A 14,900-nucleotide genomic window follows, 5' to 3' on the forward strand; every position below is an offset into this window, starting at 1 on the left:
TAAAAGTGTAAGGATTTAGAAAGCTATCAAATTTTCTTTGAACAGAAACCTACAATGTACCCTGAAATAATGGGTGCAACAATCTGGGTGCTTCCACATCCTATTAAAATGGAAAGTAAGCAATCAAATGCTTGTATTAGATTAATTTCAAGGTACCTTATGATATCCAATAGCTTAATAGGTCAAAACAACCCTAGTGTCTTCCCCAGGTGATGGAATTGCAACTCCCTGCTAGTGTGTTTGTATGTGTGTGTGTATACACACATACACACACACAAACCTTTTGAGATTCAGCATGCACAGAGGACATTCTAACCTTGAGGCAAATTAATTGGGGGTACCCTATCATTACAGAGGTACCCACCTGGAAGCCAGACTATCTGCAGTTTCTCTAACTCTGCTTTCAGAAGTAGATCAGACACCTGAAAATGTTGAATTAGTGTGGCTCATGCAAAGTGGAGCAAGTTGTCACTTATGCAAACCCTCACAGCTCCAGCTAGTACAATTTTTGCTAAGTTTCAGAGTAGAGGGGAAATCTGGATACTGAAGTGGAAGAAGGTTTTAATCTCACTGTGATCCGGATTCAGACTGGCATCTGAATTATATCTATATCAGGAGGGAAGCTTCTATTGGTGACAAAGTTGTTACCAATGTAACATTTGAAGAAATGGATATGAGGCAAGATCATGATTATTATTGATATTAGGACTTTTTTTACATTTATATCCTTCCTTTCCTCTAAGGAACACATAAGTAGTCACCCCTCATTTTTATTTTCATTATAATAATCTTTGGAGGTAGGTCATAGTGAGCTCCAAGTCATCCAGTAAGATCTATGTTCAAGTGAGTTTTCTCCAGCTCCAATACATCACTTTAACTGCTACATCACATCACTGTACAACATTATGGAAAATAGTGCCAACACCCATTTGCATTGTTAATGAATCAGCATTCCAATTGATGCTGCTATTAAAGATCGGTCTATACCAGTCCTCCCTAATCTGGCGCCTTATGGTGTGTTGGGCTACAACACCTAGAATTCCTACCAGGCATAGGCATTGCTGACTGGGAATTTTGGAAACTATAGTTTCAACACATTTGGAGGGTCCTGGATGTTCAGTGCTGGTCTATACAAGTATATTCTGGGGTCAAGTCATTTTTTTCACTCAGCTATAATAGCAGCATGCATCTCCCTGAAACCAAAACAGAAAAAAGAGGATGATCCCAAAGGGTAAAAAGTTAAATGTGACACCTTTAAGATGCACTGGTAGCCGGTGTGGTTCCAGGTGCAATTCAAGGGACTGGTTGCAACCTTTAAAGATCTTCATGGCTTGAGACCTGGTTACTTAAGGGTCTGTCTTTCCCTGGTTGTTTCTCTAAATATTTCCTTTATAGTATTAATATTATGATTAATGGATATACACTTCAAGCCAGACCTCATCACACTGATAGTCCAATAACAGTTATAGGTGTGGAGCCAAAACTGCAAAGCTTTTTGTCCATGTCTGGGACAATGCTGATAAGGTCACTTAGAGGAGTGCAACACTGCTATTGCATGTAGAAACAAATGACCATTTTAGTGTGACTTTTGTCATGGCAGTGGAATCAGGAAAATTGCATCACTACCAGAAGGGGCCACTTAGGGCTGTGCAACTCCCTACTCATGCAGGAATCAAACTTAAAGTACAGGTAGTCCTCACTTAATTATTACAATTGGAACCAGCAACTCCATCACTAAGCAACGCGGTCATTAAGCAAGACATCACATGACTGTGACTTGCGATTTTATTGCCTACTTCTCCATTGACTCTGCTTGTTGGTAGCCAGTTATGAAACATGCAAACGACGAACACATGACTCTGGGACGCTACAACTGTTATAAATGCCCGCCGGTTGTGAAGGGCCTAAATGTTGATCATGTGATCGCGGGGGACACTGCAATGGTCGTAAGTATGAGGACCACTCATAAAGTTACTTTTGCAATGCCGTCGTAACTTTGAACAGTCACTAAACAGGGCAGTCAATAAGCGAGGACCACCTATATTCTAAACAAATTACTGTCCAGTTCTTGCTTGAACATACCTACAGAAAGGGAACATAATAATTATTATAATAACAGGAGGAGATGAGTGAAATATGATGAACTTTGTTCCATTGTTTCACCTTTGCCGTTAAATGGCTTTCTATAACAGAGAAGTTAAAATGATTTACACAATGTAAAATTAATTTGGCATACACAAACACTCATTTGATATTTGGTCATTGTTCCACCTTAGGGTATGTGTACTTACGAAATGGCCTCTATCATATCCATTCCCATTTCAACACAGCAGTGTGCATGGTCTGCTCTGGCCTCAGGTAATCCAGATACACAGTAATAGCAATCACCTAAGATTTTTATACGTAAACAGTGATTCTCCTGCAAAACAGGGGGGAAAATGCAGTTTTATTTCAGGATGCAGGATGTTGACAGGCTGCCTTTGCAGACAATAGATAATTTGCAGTAGATCAAAATAGGACACCTCTATAATTGAGGAGGAGAAGGATGAACCCTACTTACAGCGGCAAGCTTATCAAATCTGGCAAAGAGCTCATTCAACGTCATGACCAGCTCCTGAGCAGTACACTGGGAAGCGAGACTGGTAAAACCCTCAATGTCTGCAAAGAGGATGCTGTGGGAGAAGGAATGGGAAAGAGAAGAGGAAACACAGACATGGTTCAATAAAAGATACTTTTCTACTCATTTTTATAGATTCTCCTTCATCTCTAAAAGCACAGATCTGGTGTCTGATGGTAGTTCAGGAGGGACATTTATAATGTATATAAGCCTCCTGGTCAATGCATGCTTTATATCTGATGCAAACTCTGTATGTGAAGAAGTCTCATGGTAGGAAACAATTTGCAGACATTTGATTGATAGAATTGGTTGCAGATAATGGAAGGGCAGTTGTTTGCTCTTTGCTGTACAATTTCCAGCCTAAAACAGTAGGGATGCTCAGCTTTTTCTAGATGAGGGTCGCACTTAGCTTTGGAGGGCATTTGAGGGGCCATATTCCAAAAAATAGTTTGTTAGGCCAGAGCACAAAATTAAATTGATTGTATTTTATTCTCATTTATGTTTTCAATATATATAGATATACTTAATTGTTTTTGGCCTCTGTCACATTAACAGTTACAATTAATTAATAATTCTGGAGGTTTCTCAAAACTGCACCCAGGGTTTTCATGTGTGGCTTGCATCCCTGACTATACAGATAGACAACATATATAGCACACAGCTTCAAGACAAAATTTTATACATTATCTCCAAATTCTCTGCCTCATATGAAATATACCATATACACCCACATATAAGCCCATCCACAGATAAGATGCCCCTCAAAATTTTAACCAAAATACCATGAAAAATGCACCAACTGTGAATAAGTTGACCTGCATTTTTCATGGTATTTTGGTTAAAAATTCAAGGGTCTGCTTATCCACGGATGGGCTTATATGCAAGTATATATGAGATATATGAGGACTTTAAAAATGTATTATCATATATACTTATGGATAAGCCCATCCATGAATAAGCCAAACCCAATTTTTGGGGTGTATTTTGGCATCTAAAATTATTGGCTTATCCACAAGTATGCAGGTGGTCTTTGCTTAACAACCACTCTTTCAGCAACCGTTTGAACTTACGATGGTGTTGAACGAGTGGTAGTTACAACTGATCCTTGTACTTACGTCAGTCGCAGTGCTCCCACAGTCATGTGATCGCGATCCAGATGCTCAGCACCTGGCTTGCAATTATAACATCGCAGCGTCCCGCAGTCACATGATTGTCATTTGCGACCTTCTTCAGTTTCAGTGCTTTATTCGTCATCATTATTATTAATTTAGCCTTTTTATCTTTGTAATGTCTGGTTTTTATAACTTTTAATTATGTATTTTTGATTTTAGTTTGTTGTAAGCCGCCCAGAGTCCCCCGTTGTGGGGAGATGGGCGGGGACAAGTCTATTAAATAAAATAAATAAATAAATAAATAAATAAATTTTTTATCCATCCACCCATCCATTCAAAAGCAGCAAACATACCTAATATTCCTGCCTCCTATTTTCCCCACAACACCAACCCTGGGAGGGTGGTTGGGCCAAGAGAAAGCGGCTGACCCAAAGTCACCCAGCCAGTTTTCATGCCTAAGGCGAGACTAGAACTCTCAGTCTCCTGCTTTCTAGGCCAGCACCTTCACCAATTGTCCCTGTCTCTCATGCCACAGCAATCATCATCATCATCATCTAACCCTAAATTTTTTATCAGGATTAGGGAAAAAAAGTCATGAGGAGGTATAATGCAAAAAAATAAATAAATAAAATCACCAGATTTTAAAGTATCTTAAAAGCTGTTGTAGACACTCTCCCATAATGGGAATTTCTCTGTTTACAAAACAGCCACCATAATGGAAAGAGCCAGGCACAAAACAGCTATGTATTAGCAGCCAAGTCAATTGGTAGTATCCCATCATCTTTTCTATTCTTTACTATCCCAACTTATCTTTGACATTTTTCTGAATAAGAAATATATTTCTGGGCTGCAATAACCCACTATTTTTATTAAGAATGATGTTGCAGCCTATGTGATCCAGAAACATTCTTCTGAAATAACAATGATACTTGAATCTCACACTTGTCTTTTCTGTATATCAGCTTTACATTTAATCTTTGTCCATATTTTAAAAATCTTAAGAAATAGTCAGAAGCTGTGGTTATCAAGATCAGTACTTGCAGACACATAGGGAATTCCAGCATTATATAAACACACATTTTGGGAGTAACAACTCATTTTTTACACATTATCAAAATACAAAATTGCTGTACATAGAATACAAGCATAAATAGATGTCACCACCATCCAGCAGAAAGTTAAGGTAGATGGCTAACATAGCAACATAGTATATTTGATATCTGATTTAATAACATTAACTCGAATATTATGTGCAGCTACAATAATCCGGATAATATTAAGGGTCAGAAAATAAAACTCACCCAACTTCCATTTAAGTGACTCACCTAACTGACCACCACTAGATTCTTCAATACCCTTTCCACTTATCACTGAGTCTACAACGTGAAGTAACACTTAAACTTGCAATTCACAGGTTAATGGATAAAACAATTCCACTCATTCTTTTCAGAATAGTTATTATTTCTAGTGAAGTAATTCTCAGGAGACTACAGGTAGAATTTATCCACAGAACAACAGTAATGTATGCATGTATGTATGTATGTAATATTTCTCCTGTCCTTGAGATGGGAGGAAAATATGTTGATATGAAAACCACTGCCCCAGAGCCTATTTTTATTGCACTGCAGCAACAAGGCTAGAAGTGTTTCTGCCCTTAAAGAATGCAACCTAGGGTACCATCAGAACAGAGATTGGTGAAGTCCTTTCTCTTCCTACACAAAATCACATATTGGCAGGAAAACCAACCATTGACAGCTAGTCTGAACATATGGTAGGGAAGATGTTTAGAGGCTGAGCAACCATTTTTCTTTTGTAGATATTTTCTCTTAACAATTCACAACATCCTTATCATGGGGAGAAGTCAGGCCACCTGGGGACCTGACCATTTGTCTTTTTAGGGGAGCTAGCAAAAGCCCCAACCATGGGGATATTGACCTCTTGAGGGGCTTGATTTAATTAACATAATAATGTAATAGCTCAGAATATCAAAACAGTGAAATATTTTATTTTAAAGATTTGTATGGCCGCCCATCTTAAAACACAGTGGGTGATTCACAACAACTGGACCATGTGTTTTCAAAAATACAGTGGGGCAAAAAAGTATTTAGTCAGCCACCAATTGTGCAAGTTCTCCCACTTAAAAAGATGAGAGAGGCCTGTAATTTTCATCATAGGTATACCTCAACTATGAGAGAGAAAATGGGGGGAAAAAATCCAGAAAATCACATTGTCTGATTTTTAAAGAATTTATTTGCAAATCATGGTGGAAAATAAGTATTTGGTCAATATCAAAAGTTCATCTCAATACTTTGTTATATATCCTTTGTTGGCAATGACAGAGGTCAAACGTTTTCTGTAAGTCTTCACAAGGTTCTCACACACTGTTGCTGGTATTTTGGCCCATTCCTCCATGCAGATCTCCTCTAGAGCAGTGATGTTTTGAGGCTGTCGCTGGGCAACACGGACTTTCAACTCCCTCCAAAGGTTTTCCATGGGGTTGAGATCTGGAGACTGGCTAGGCCACTCCAGGACCTTGAAATGCTTTTTACGAAGCCACTCCTTCGTTGCCCAGGCGGTGTGTTTGGGATCATTGTCATGCTGAAAAACCCAGCCACGTTTCATCTTCAATGCCCTTGCTGATGGAAGGAGGTGTTCACTCAAAATCTCACAATACATGGCCCCATTCATTCTTTCCATTACACAGATCAGTCATCCTGGTCCCTTTGCAGAAAAACAGCCCCAAAGCATGATGTTTCCACCCCCATGCTTCACAGTAGGTATGGTGTTCTTTGGATGCAACTAAGCATTCTCTCTCCTCCAAACACAGAGTTGAGTTTAGACCAAAACGTTCTACTTTGGTTTCATCTGACCATATGACATTCTCCCAATCCTCTTCTGGATCATCCAAATGCTCTCTAGCAAACTTCAGACAGGCCCGGACATGTACTGGCTTAAGCAGGGGGACACGTCTGGCACTGCAGGATTTGAGTCCCTGGCGGCATAGTGTGTTACTGATGGTAGCCTTTGTTACTTTGGTCCCAGCTCTCTGCAGGTCATTCACTAGGTCCCCCATGTGGTTCTGGGATTTTTGCTCACCGTTCTTGTGATCATTTTGACCCCACGGGGTGAGGTCTTGCGTGGAACCCCAGATCAAGGGAGATTATCAGTGGTCTTGTATGTCTTCCATTTTCTAATTATTGCTCCCACAGTTGATTTCTTCACACCAAGCTGCTTGCCTATTGCAGATTCAGTCTTCCCAGCCTGGTGCAGGTCTACAAGTTTGTTTCTGGTGTCCTTCAACAGCTCTTTGGTCTTGGCCATAGTGGAGCTTGGAGGGTGACTGTTTGAGGTTGTGGACAGGTGTCTTTTATACTGATAACAAGGTCAAACAGGTGCCATTACTACAGGTAACAAGTGGAGGACAGAGGAGCCTCTTAAAGAAGTAGTTACAGGTCTGTGAGAGCCAGACATCTTGCTTGTTTGTAGGTGACCAAATACATATTTTCCACCATGATTTGCAAATAAATTCTTTAAAAATCAGACAATGTGATTTTCTGGATTTTTTCCCCCATTTTGTCTCTCATAGGTGAGGTATACCTATGATGAAAATTACAGGCCTCTCTCATCTTTTTAAGTGGGAGAAGTTGCACAATTGGTGGCTGACTAAATACTTTTTTGCCCCACTGTATCAGAAGAGAGAATGCACCCAAAAGAAAATCATTCTTAAAGAAAGACAAAAGCCTTCTTATTTCAATGCACTTTATTGTCCTAGCATAGTTTTAATGGAAAGTAAATTCAGAGAACTAAGAATCTAAAGAATTAAAATAATTGAGTCATACACTTTTCATTAATCTATTTCTTCTTTGGGGATTTGTTAGGTCTCAGCAAGAAGTAACAAAATCTAATAATAGTACTAGCTTCAGAAATCTTTTAATAAAGTAATAAATACATTTGGAAGAAATTGTTTATTGTTATAAAGTCTTAACTTATCAGTTCAGGAACAGTCCAGACATCTCAGTCAATGGGTTGGAGCTTTGCAAAGGACATTTCCCCACTAGTGATTTAAAATACCTTCATAGTATCACCCAACACATATAAAGTGGGTCTTCATTGCTGTTATTTTGGCATAACAATTATTAAGTTAATTGGACAGGATCTCCCCTCACCTGGGAGTGTTTGGTTTTGAATGTGAATGTTTGATTGGATGGAGGGACCTTTGCCCTGGATCAGGGACTCCAAGGGCCTGGAGGTATTGGGGCCTGGCACCCCCAGGGACGATGCAGTGGGCTACACTATCAAGGTGGTGACAGGTAGGGGACGATATGGCGGGAGCAGGATGGCGGGCCATCTTTGGGGAAGACTCCCCCGGTATGTGCTACCGGTGGTATGTTCTGGCCCTCCTTGCTCGCTCCCAGGCCCTGACCAGCAGGTTCATAGGGGCCCTGGCCTCCAGCTGCTGCTGCTTTATGCCAGGTCAGTTAAAAACAAGGCCCCCCTCATATGTGACTTGATCACTAAGGAGGGGGCGGACCTGGCATGTATTACCAAGATCTGGCTGGGGCCCGGGGGGGGTGCCCCTCTCAGAAATGTGCCCAGCTGGATTTACAATGTGGCACCAGCTGAGATGCCAGGGCAGGGGAGGAGAGGTGGCTGTTGTCATCCCAGAGTTTCTGGTGGCCTTCAGGGGCATTGCTCCACAAGTCTCTGCCTGTGAGACACTGTTTCTTAGGTTGGGCTCCCGCAAACAGTTGGGAGTGCTGCTACTGTACCAGCCTCCCTGCTGCATGGCAACCTCCCTGCCTGAGCTGCTGGAGGCCATCTCGGGGCTGGCGGTGGAGTTCCCCAGGCTTATGGTTCTGAGGGACTTCAACTTGCCATCCCTGGGACGGGCCTTGGAGGCGGCTGGGGAGTTCATGGCTACCATGGCAGCCATGGGCCTGCCTCAAATTGTGCGGGACCCAACCCGAGACAGTGGCCACATGCTGGATTTAGTTTTCTTGTCGGAGCAATGGCAACGTGATCTGAGGGGAGATTTACAGCTTTCCCTGCCGTCATGGTCAGATCACGTCCTGGTAACCCAGAGTTTCTCCTATGCCAACCCCCTCCGCAGGGAGGCAGGACCCATGTGACTGGTCTGCCCCCAGTGCCTGATGGACCCGTCAGGATTCCAAAGGGAGTTGGGGAGTATTCCCGTGAATCTGCTGCACGGTCCAGCAGAGGCCTTGGCTGCTGCTTGGAACAGGGAGGCAGCTGGGGCTTTGGACAGGATCGCGCCTATGCAACCTCTCTTGCCACATCGGCCCCGACACTCCCCGTGGTTCACAGAGGAGCTGAGGGTGCTAAAGAGGGCCAAGAGATGTCTAGAGCGCCGCCGGAGGAAGACAAAGATCGAATCCGACCGAACACGTGTTAGAGCTGCTATCAAGGCCTACATTGTGGTGATAAGAGCAGCGAAGCGCCAATACTTCTCCGCCCTTATCGCATCTACAGAGTGCCACCCAGCAGCCCTGTTTGGGATCACTAGATCCCTCCTTGGTAAGGGGGATCTGGAGATTCATTTGCAGGGCTGCATGGAGGAATTTTCAGAGCACCTGCAGGATAAAATCACTCGGATTCATTCCAATTTAGACTCTCAGCATGGCGCAGGGTCTGGGGAGATACCAGGGGATCATTCTTGCCCAGTTATCTGGGAACGGTTTGATCCTGTTGTTCCTGAGGAAGTGGACAGGATCCTCCAGACTTGTCATCTGGACCCACGCCCCTCCTGGCTGGTGAAAGCAGCTCGGGAGGTAACATGTGGTTGGATCCAGGCAATAGTTAATACATCCTTGCAGAAGGGAGTGTTTCCAGCACCCTTTAAAGAGGCGTTGGTGCACCCACTCCTCAGGAAGCCCTCCCTGGATCCTACCATACTGGACAATTTCCGTCCAGTCTCCCACCTCCCCTTTTTGGGGACGGTGGTTGAGAAAGTGGTGGCTTCACAGCTCCAAAGGGTTCTGGAGGAAATGGATTACCTGGATCCTTATCAGTCAGGTTTCAGGCCCGGTTATGGAACGGAAACAGCATTGGTCGCACTTATGGATGATATCTGGTGGGAGCAGGATGTTGGAAGTGCAACCATCCTTGCTCTCCTTGTGTGATGGAATGGAATTATGAAGGCCAAGCTCAAGGAGACAAACATTTTCTTAGCTCGCCAGAACCGCGTGGGAAGAACAAGAGGATGAGACTGGCACCTCCCTGAGGAATTCACATTGTTGTGGCTGGAGGACTTTGGGAACTGGGGTTTTAGTCTGGGTAGATTGATGTCAGGCCTAGGAACTCCAAGAGACAATGCCAATTCAGTCCAGCTATGTTTATTAGCTACAACCTCTAGCAAGAATCTTCCCAGACTAAAACCCCAGTTCCCAAAGTCCTCCAGCCACAACAGTGTGAATTCCTCAGGGAGGTGCCAGTCTCATCCTTTTGTTCCTCCCACGTGGTTCTGGTGAGCTAAGAAAATGTTTGTTTCCCTGAGCTTGGCCTTCATAATTCCATTCCATCACACCTTGATCTCTCAGCGGCTTTCGATACTCTCAGTATCCTATTGAGACAGCTCAGGGAATTGGGGGTGGGTGGCACAGTCTTGTGCTGGTTCACCTCCTTTCTTCAGGGCCGATCCCAATCGGTGGTGATAGGGAGCGAGAGGTCCCATCCTCGGCCCCTCCTCTGTGGGGTGCCGCAGGGTTCGGTTCTCTCTCTGGTCCTTTTCAACATCTACATGAAACCGCTGGGTAAGATCATCCGTCATCATGGAATGAGGTATCATCAGTATGCTGATGATACTCGATTATATATCTCCATCCCTGGTGAGGTAAGTGATGCCGTGACCGCCCTCTCACAGTGCCTGGAGGCTGTAAGGGTCTGGATGGGGAACAACAGGCTCCAGCTGAACCCTGGTAAGACGAAGCGGCTGTGGGTTAATGTATCCGGGACTTTGTCATTGTTGGTGCTGGATGGGGTAGCACTGCCCCAGACAGACCCAGTGCGTAATCTGGGGGTCCTCCTGGACTCACGGCTCCTGCTCAAAGAGCAGGTGGCAGCCGTGGCCAGGAGGGCTTTTGCACAACTTTGGGTTGTGCACCAGTTACACCCTTTCCTGGATCGGGATGCCCTTCGAACAGTCACTGATGCCCTTGTTATCTCCCAGATAGACTACTGCAATGCACTCTACATGGGGTTACCCTTGAAGAGTATCTGGAAGCTTCAGCTGATCCAGAACGCAGCCACCTGAGCTATTTTTGGAGTCCGAAGAAGGACCCATATAACACCATTGCTCCGTGAGCTGTACTGGGTACCGGTTTGCTCCCGGGTCCAATTCAAGGTGTTGGTTATCACCTCTAAAGCCCTACATGGCCTGGGGCCAGGTTACCTGAGGGACTGCGTCTCCCCTACAACTTCAACCCGTCCCACCCGATCACACAGAGAGGGCATGCTCTGGACCCCCTTGACAAAAGAACTCTGACTAGCGGGGTCCAGAAGGCAGGCCTTCTCTTCTGTAGCCCCCGCCCTTTGGAACATCTTGCCCCCAGCGGTGAGACAGGCCCCCTCACTCCCGGCCTTTCGGAGGGGTTGAAGACCTGGCTCTGCCATCTGGCCTGGGGTGGGGAGGGAGGTCATCAGATGCGGGATTGGCTATCCCCCTAGAGGCCTGGTGTTGCTGCCTTGAACCATCGGCCTCCTGGATTATTTTCCTTTTATTTTTGTAAACATGTGCTGTTATAAATTTTAATTCTATATCTATTTATTGTTTTAATATGTTGTGAGCCATCCAGAGTCCCTCATTGGGGGGAGATGGGCGGGGACAAGTTAAATAAATAAGTAAGTAAGTTGCTGGTGGGAAATGACTGGCAGGACAATGGCTTTCAATACATTTATTCTCTCAGTAAAGGATTTAAAGAAAAGAAAGACACTGGCTAAGTTCATTCATAATTCTTATTCATAATAAGTCAGGTTGCATTTAACCATGATTTGTTACAGAAACCACAACTGGCTATAATTATGCAACACCCTAAGATAAAGCAAAGCTGTATTATATCCCAGTAAGATAGGTGAAACCAATCACAGAGTGACAGCCTAACCCTGTGTATAATTACTTAGAAGCTAGTCCCGTTTTATTTAATAAGGCTAAAACCAGGACAGTGTGCAGTGAAATGCACACTGAAGGTAAAACTTATAGAAAATGCTTCATTTATCTTTATTTGAATTAAATGTTCATTTATCTTTATTTGAATTAAATAAAATCAATAAATTATGACTATTACTTATGTGTTTAATTATTTTTCCTGTTACGTTAAGAATTACAATTTAACAGCAACTTTGAAGGGATTTTCATGCTGTACTTAAGTTTTTCAGGGGCCACATAGGGCCCTAAGGCATCAGGACAGTGTGCAGTGAAATGCACACTGAAGATGAAACTTATATTTTGAACTCCTTTATTAAAAATATGTCAATCACTTCTTGTTTACATAAGCTCTATTCAGCTTTCATAAATAAAAGCTTCTAAAGACTTATAATCTATTAATTCGTCTCATCTTTTTAAAATCCATCTAACTTAAAAACAGGGCACTTAAGACATCTATAAAATGTATTTTAAAACCCACCAAAATCAAAAAATGGTTCAGCAAACAGTCTGAAAATCCTGGGCTCATCCTCTCTAAGGACAACCCAGCATCACTTTCTGCCCATAAGAACCTCAGCAGCTACAGTAATAATCATTTTCTAAAACTGTAGCCTTAGGTTATAAAAATATTGCCTGCGCCCCGTTGTCCTAGATAGCAGGACAGATCTCTAGCTTTGTTCAACACAGCTTAAATTGCCTATTTACAGCTATTAGCCTATAAGGCATATTTTATGCACAGCAAAGTAATAAATACATAGATAGCTGCATCAATAGCCTCATCCTGTAAATATATCCAGCAATATACTTGTGCAACATCAGTTGCACCATTTTTTGGCTATTTTTTAAATGACACAGAATAATGATCGGAGGGAGAAAATAAAACAAAAAGAAGGAAAGAAAAAACAGTAAGTTGATCTGGAAAACTGCTTCGGCAGGCTTTCCAGATTGATGTCAAGCTCTTTGAGGTTTGTAAACTCAGGAAAAAAAAAAAACAGTTGGGACTTCTGGAATGATTTTTATTGCTAGCAGGTTAATGTAACTTGAAAGCTTGCCAAAGCAATTCTCCAGATCAACTTATACCTAGTGTAATTAAGGCAGAGTTACTCTGAGTTGCTTTATTCCGGTTCCGCCTCTCCTCCCCTGGATTAAAGAATCTTTTCTGTAATGGTCATACTTCCTCCTCCATGTTCGCAGGATCTGTTAGACATTCCATTATGGTTATATGAATGAGCCCTAAATCTTGTCAAACTGACTTATCTCATATTTTGATAGGGTAACTTCCTTAATAGTTGGTTGGAATGCTGTAGATGCAATACAGTGCAATGCAATGCAGTGTGTCTGTGTGGGTGTGGGTGTGGGTGTGTGTTTATAGACTAGAAACTAAATACTATGAAAAATTATTGAAGGAACTGGGATTGTTTAGTCTTGAGAAGAGAAGACGGAGGGGTTTATGAGAGTTATCTTCAAATACCAGAAGGGATGTCACACACAAGAACTTCAAACCTATTCTCCATTCTTCCAGACATGAAATGGATTTAAATTAAAGAAAGCCAGATTTTAAATGTTAGAAAACACATAATAAGAGCATGAGCTACTGAACAGTGAAACCAATTATCTATAGAAGTGACTATCCTTCATTGGATTAGTGCTCTCAACAAGACCTCTTTCAGGTCAAAATATTGCAACTTGCATTTTTATGGATTTCAGTAAGGCTTGGAACATAGCAGAATGTCTTTTCCAGTTGAACTGAACATGCTCTCAGTATGTGTTCCCTAATGAGGGTACAGAGGAAAAATCTTGTGCCTCAACTATTATTTTTAAGCAGGAAATCTGAGGAACAGAAGGAAATAATAATAAAATAACTTCTATTCTTTACTACTGAGAAGGAAAAAGCAAACAAATCACTGGGCTCATATGGTAACCATTCCACATTCTGTAAAAATTTAGACCTGAAGTTGTTGATCTTCTCAAACCCAAGTCATCTGGTGAAGCTAAATTTGGGAGAGCAAAAGCTGTTAAAAGAAGGGATTTCTGCATACCACAAATCTTTCAGCGGTGGAATTCTCAAGATATAATGATAGCTACCAATGTGAACAGTTATACAAGGGGATGAGACAAATTCCCAAAGGGTAAGGCTATCAGTTATACTAATATGTTACCTTCACGACTGCTGGGGAAAGTGAGAGGACTTTACTACCCCATGCCTTGCTTGTAGGCTTCTCAGGTATTTGATTGGCAACTTGTGAAAACAGGGTAAAGACTAGTTGGACTTTGGTCTGATGTATCCAAGTTTTATGTTCTCACATGGGTAATGGTTGTTGTCATTCCTCAATTCTTATCTGGTTGATCTTGCCACAACAGGAGGGAAGAAAAACGGGCCCCTGGCCTCCCAATCTATCCTGTCAATTCTGAGAAATAAGATTGCATCAGTTCTTAAACAAATTCACCATCTAAAGCCTGATTCTATCAAAATCCTATTGAAGCCAGATTTTATCAAACACAGCCTGCCCCATTCAAGTAAAATGTATCTGAAATACTCTGTAAAGAAGCAAAGGGCCAACATCACTTCAAGGAAAGAAAGAGTGCCGAAGAGCAAATAATTCTGACTGAATAACTGGCCCAGTTTCCCCAATAATACCCTGAACAAAAATAGAAACCTATTGACATACTAACGCTAAGAGTTTTATTTAGAGTGCCAGAGAACAACAGAATCCTGCCGATTCAGCCTTGGTTAAGCAGCTGAGTGTTGTGGAAGTACCTTACACCTTTCTTATTCCTAGTGCTGACAGGAATAGTGTCAGCAGTTTCTGCTCTTCTTTTTTTAAAGACCTGCATGGTAAAGCTAAAAAAGGCTGTTAAACAAAGCAAGGACTTCCAGAGTGGGCTGCTTGAATCCTCAGAAGTGCTGTGGATGCAAAAACAAATGTACCAACAAAAACAAAAATAGGACCTAGGTTGCTCAAAGTTAAAGGGGGCGGGGGGACAAAATGGGCAACATCTTCCCACGCCTTTA

At 42.4% G+C, this 14,900-nt stretch overlaps 1 protein-coding gene across 3 annotated transcripts in view; it reads right to left on the bottom strand.

Annotated features, from left to right (window-relative positions):
* ADCY5 (adenylate cyclase 5) overlaps window positions 1-14,900 on the bottom strand; it is a 242,562-nt gene that overhangs the window by 61,502 nt on the left and 166,160 nt on the right. For all 3 annotated transcript variants that reach the window (XM_088146444.1, XM_088146443.1, XM_025170761.2), the window contains exons 4-5: window positions 2,561-2,672; window positions 2,292-2,419 (exon numbers count right to left, since the gene is read on the bottom strand). In XM_088146444.1, coding sequence (XP_088002570.1) covers window positions 2,292-2,419; window positions 2,561-2,672 — 240 coding nt within the window. The remainder of the gene's footprint in view (window positions 1-2,291; window positions 2,420-2,560; window positions 2,673-14,900) is intronic.

This window comes from Python bivittatus, unplaced genomic scaffold, assembly GCF_059951505.1.
Source record: "Python bivittatus isolate LINGU-HERP-01145 unplaced genomic scaffold, Pbiv_v1 ctg000480_np1212, whole genome shotgun sequence".
Taxonomy (NCBI): Eukaryota; Metazoa; Chordata; class Lepidosauria; order Squamata; family Pythonidae; genus Python; species Python bivittatus.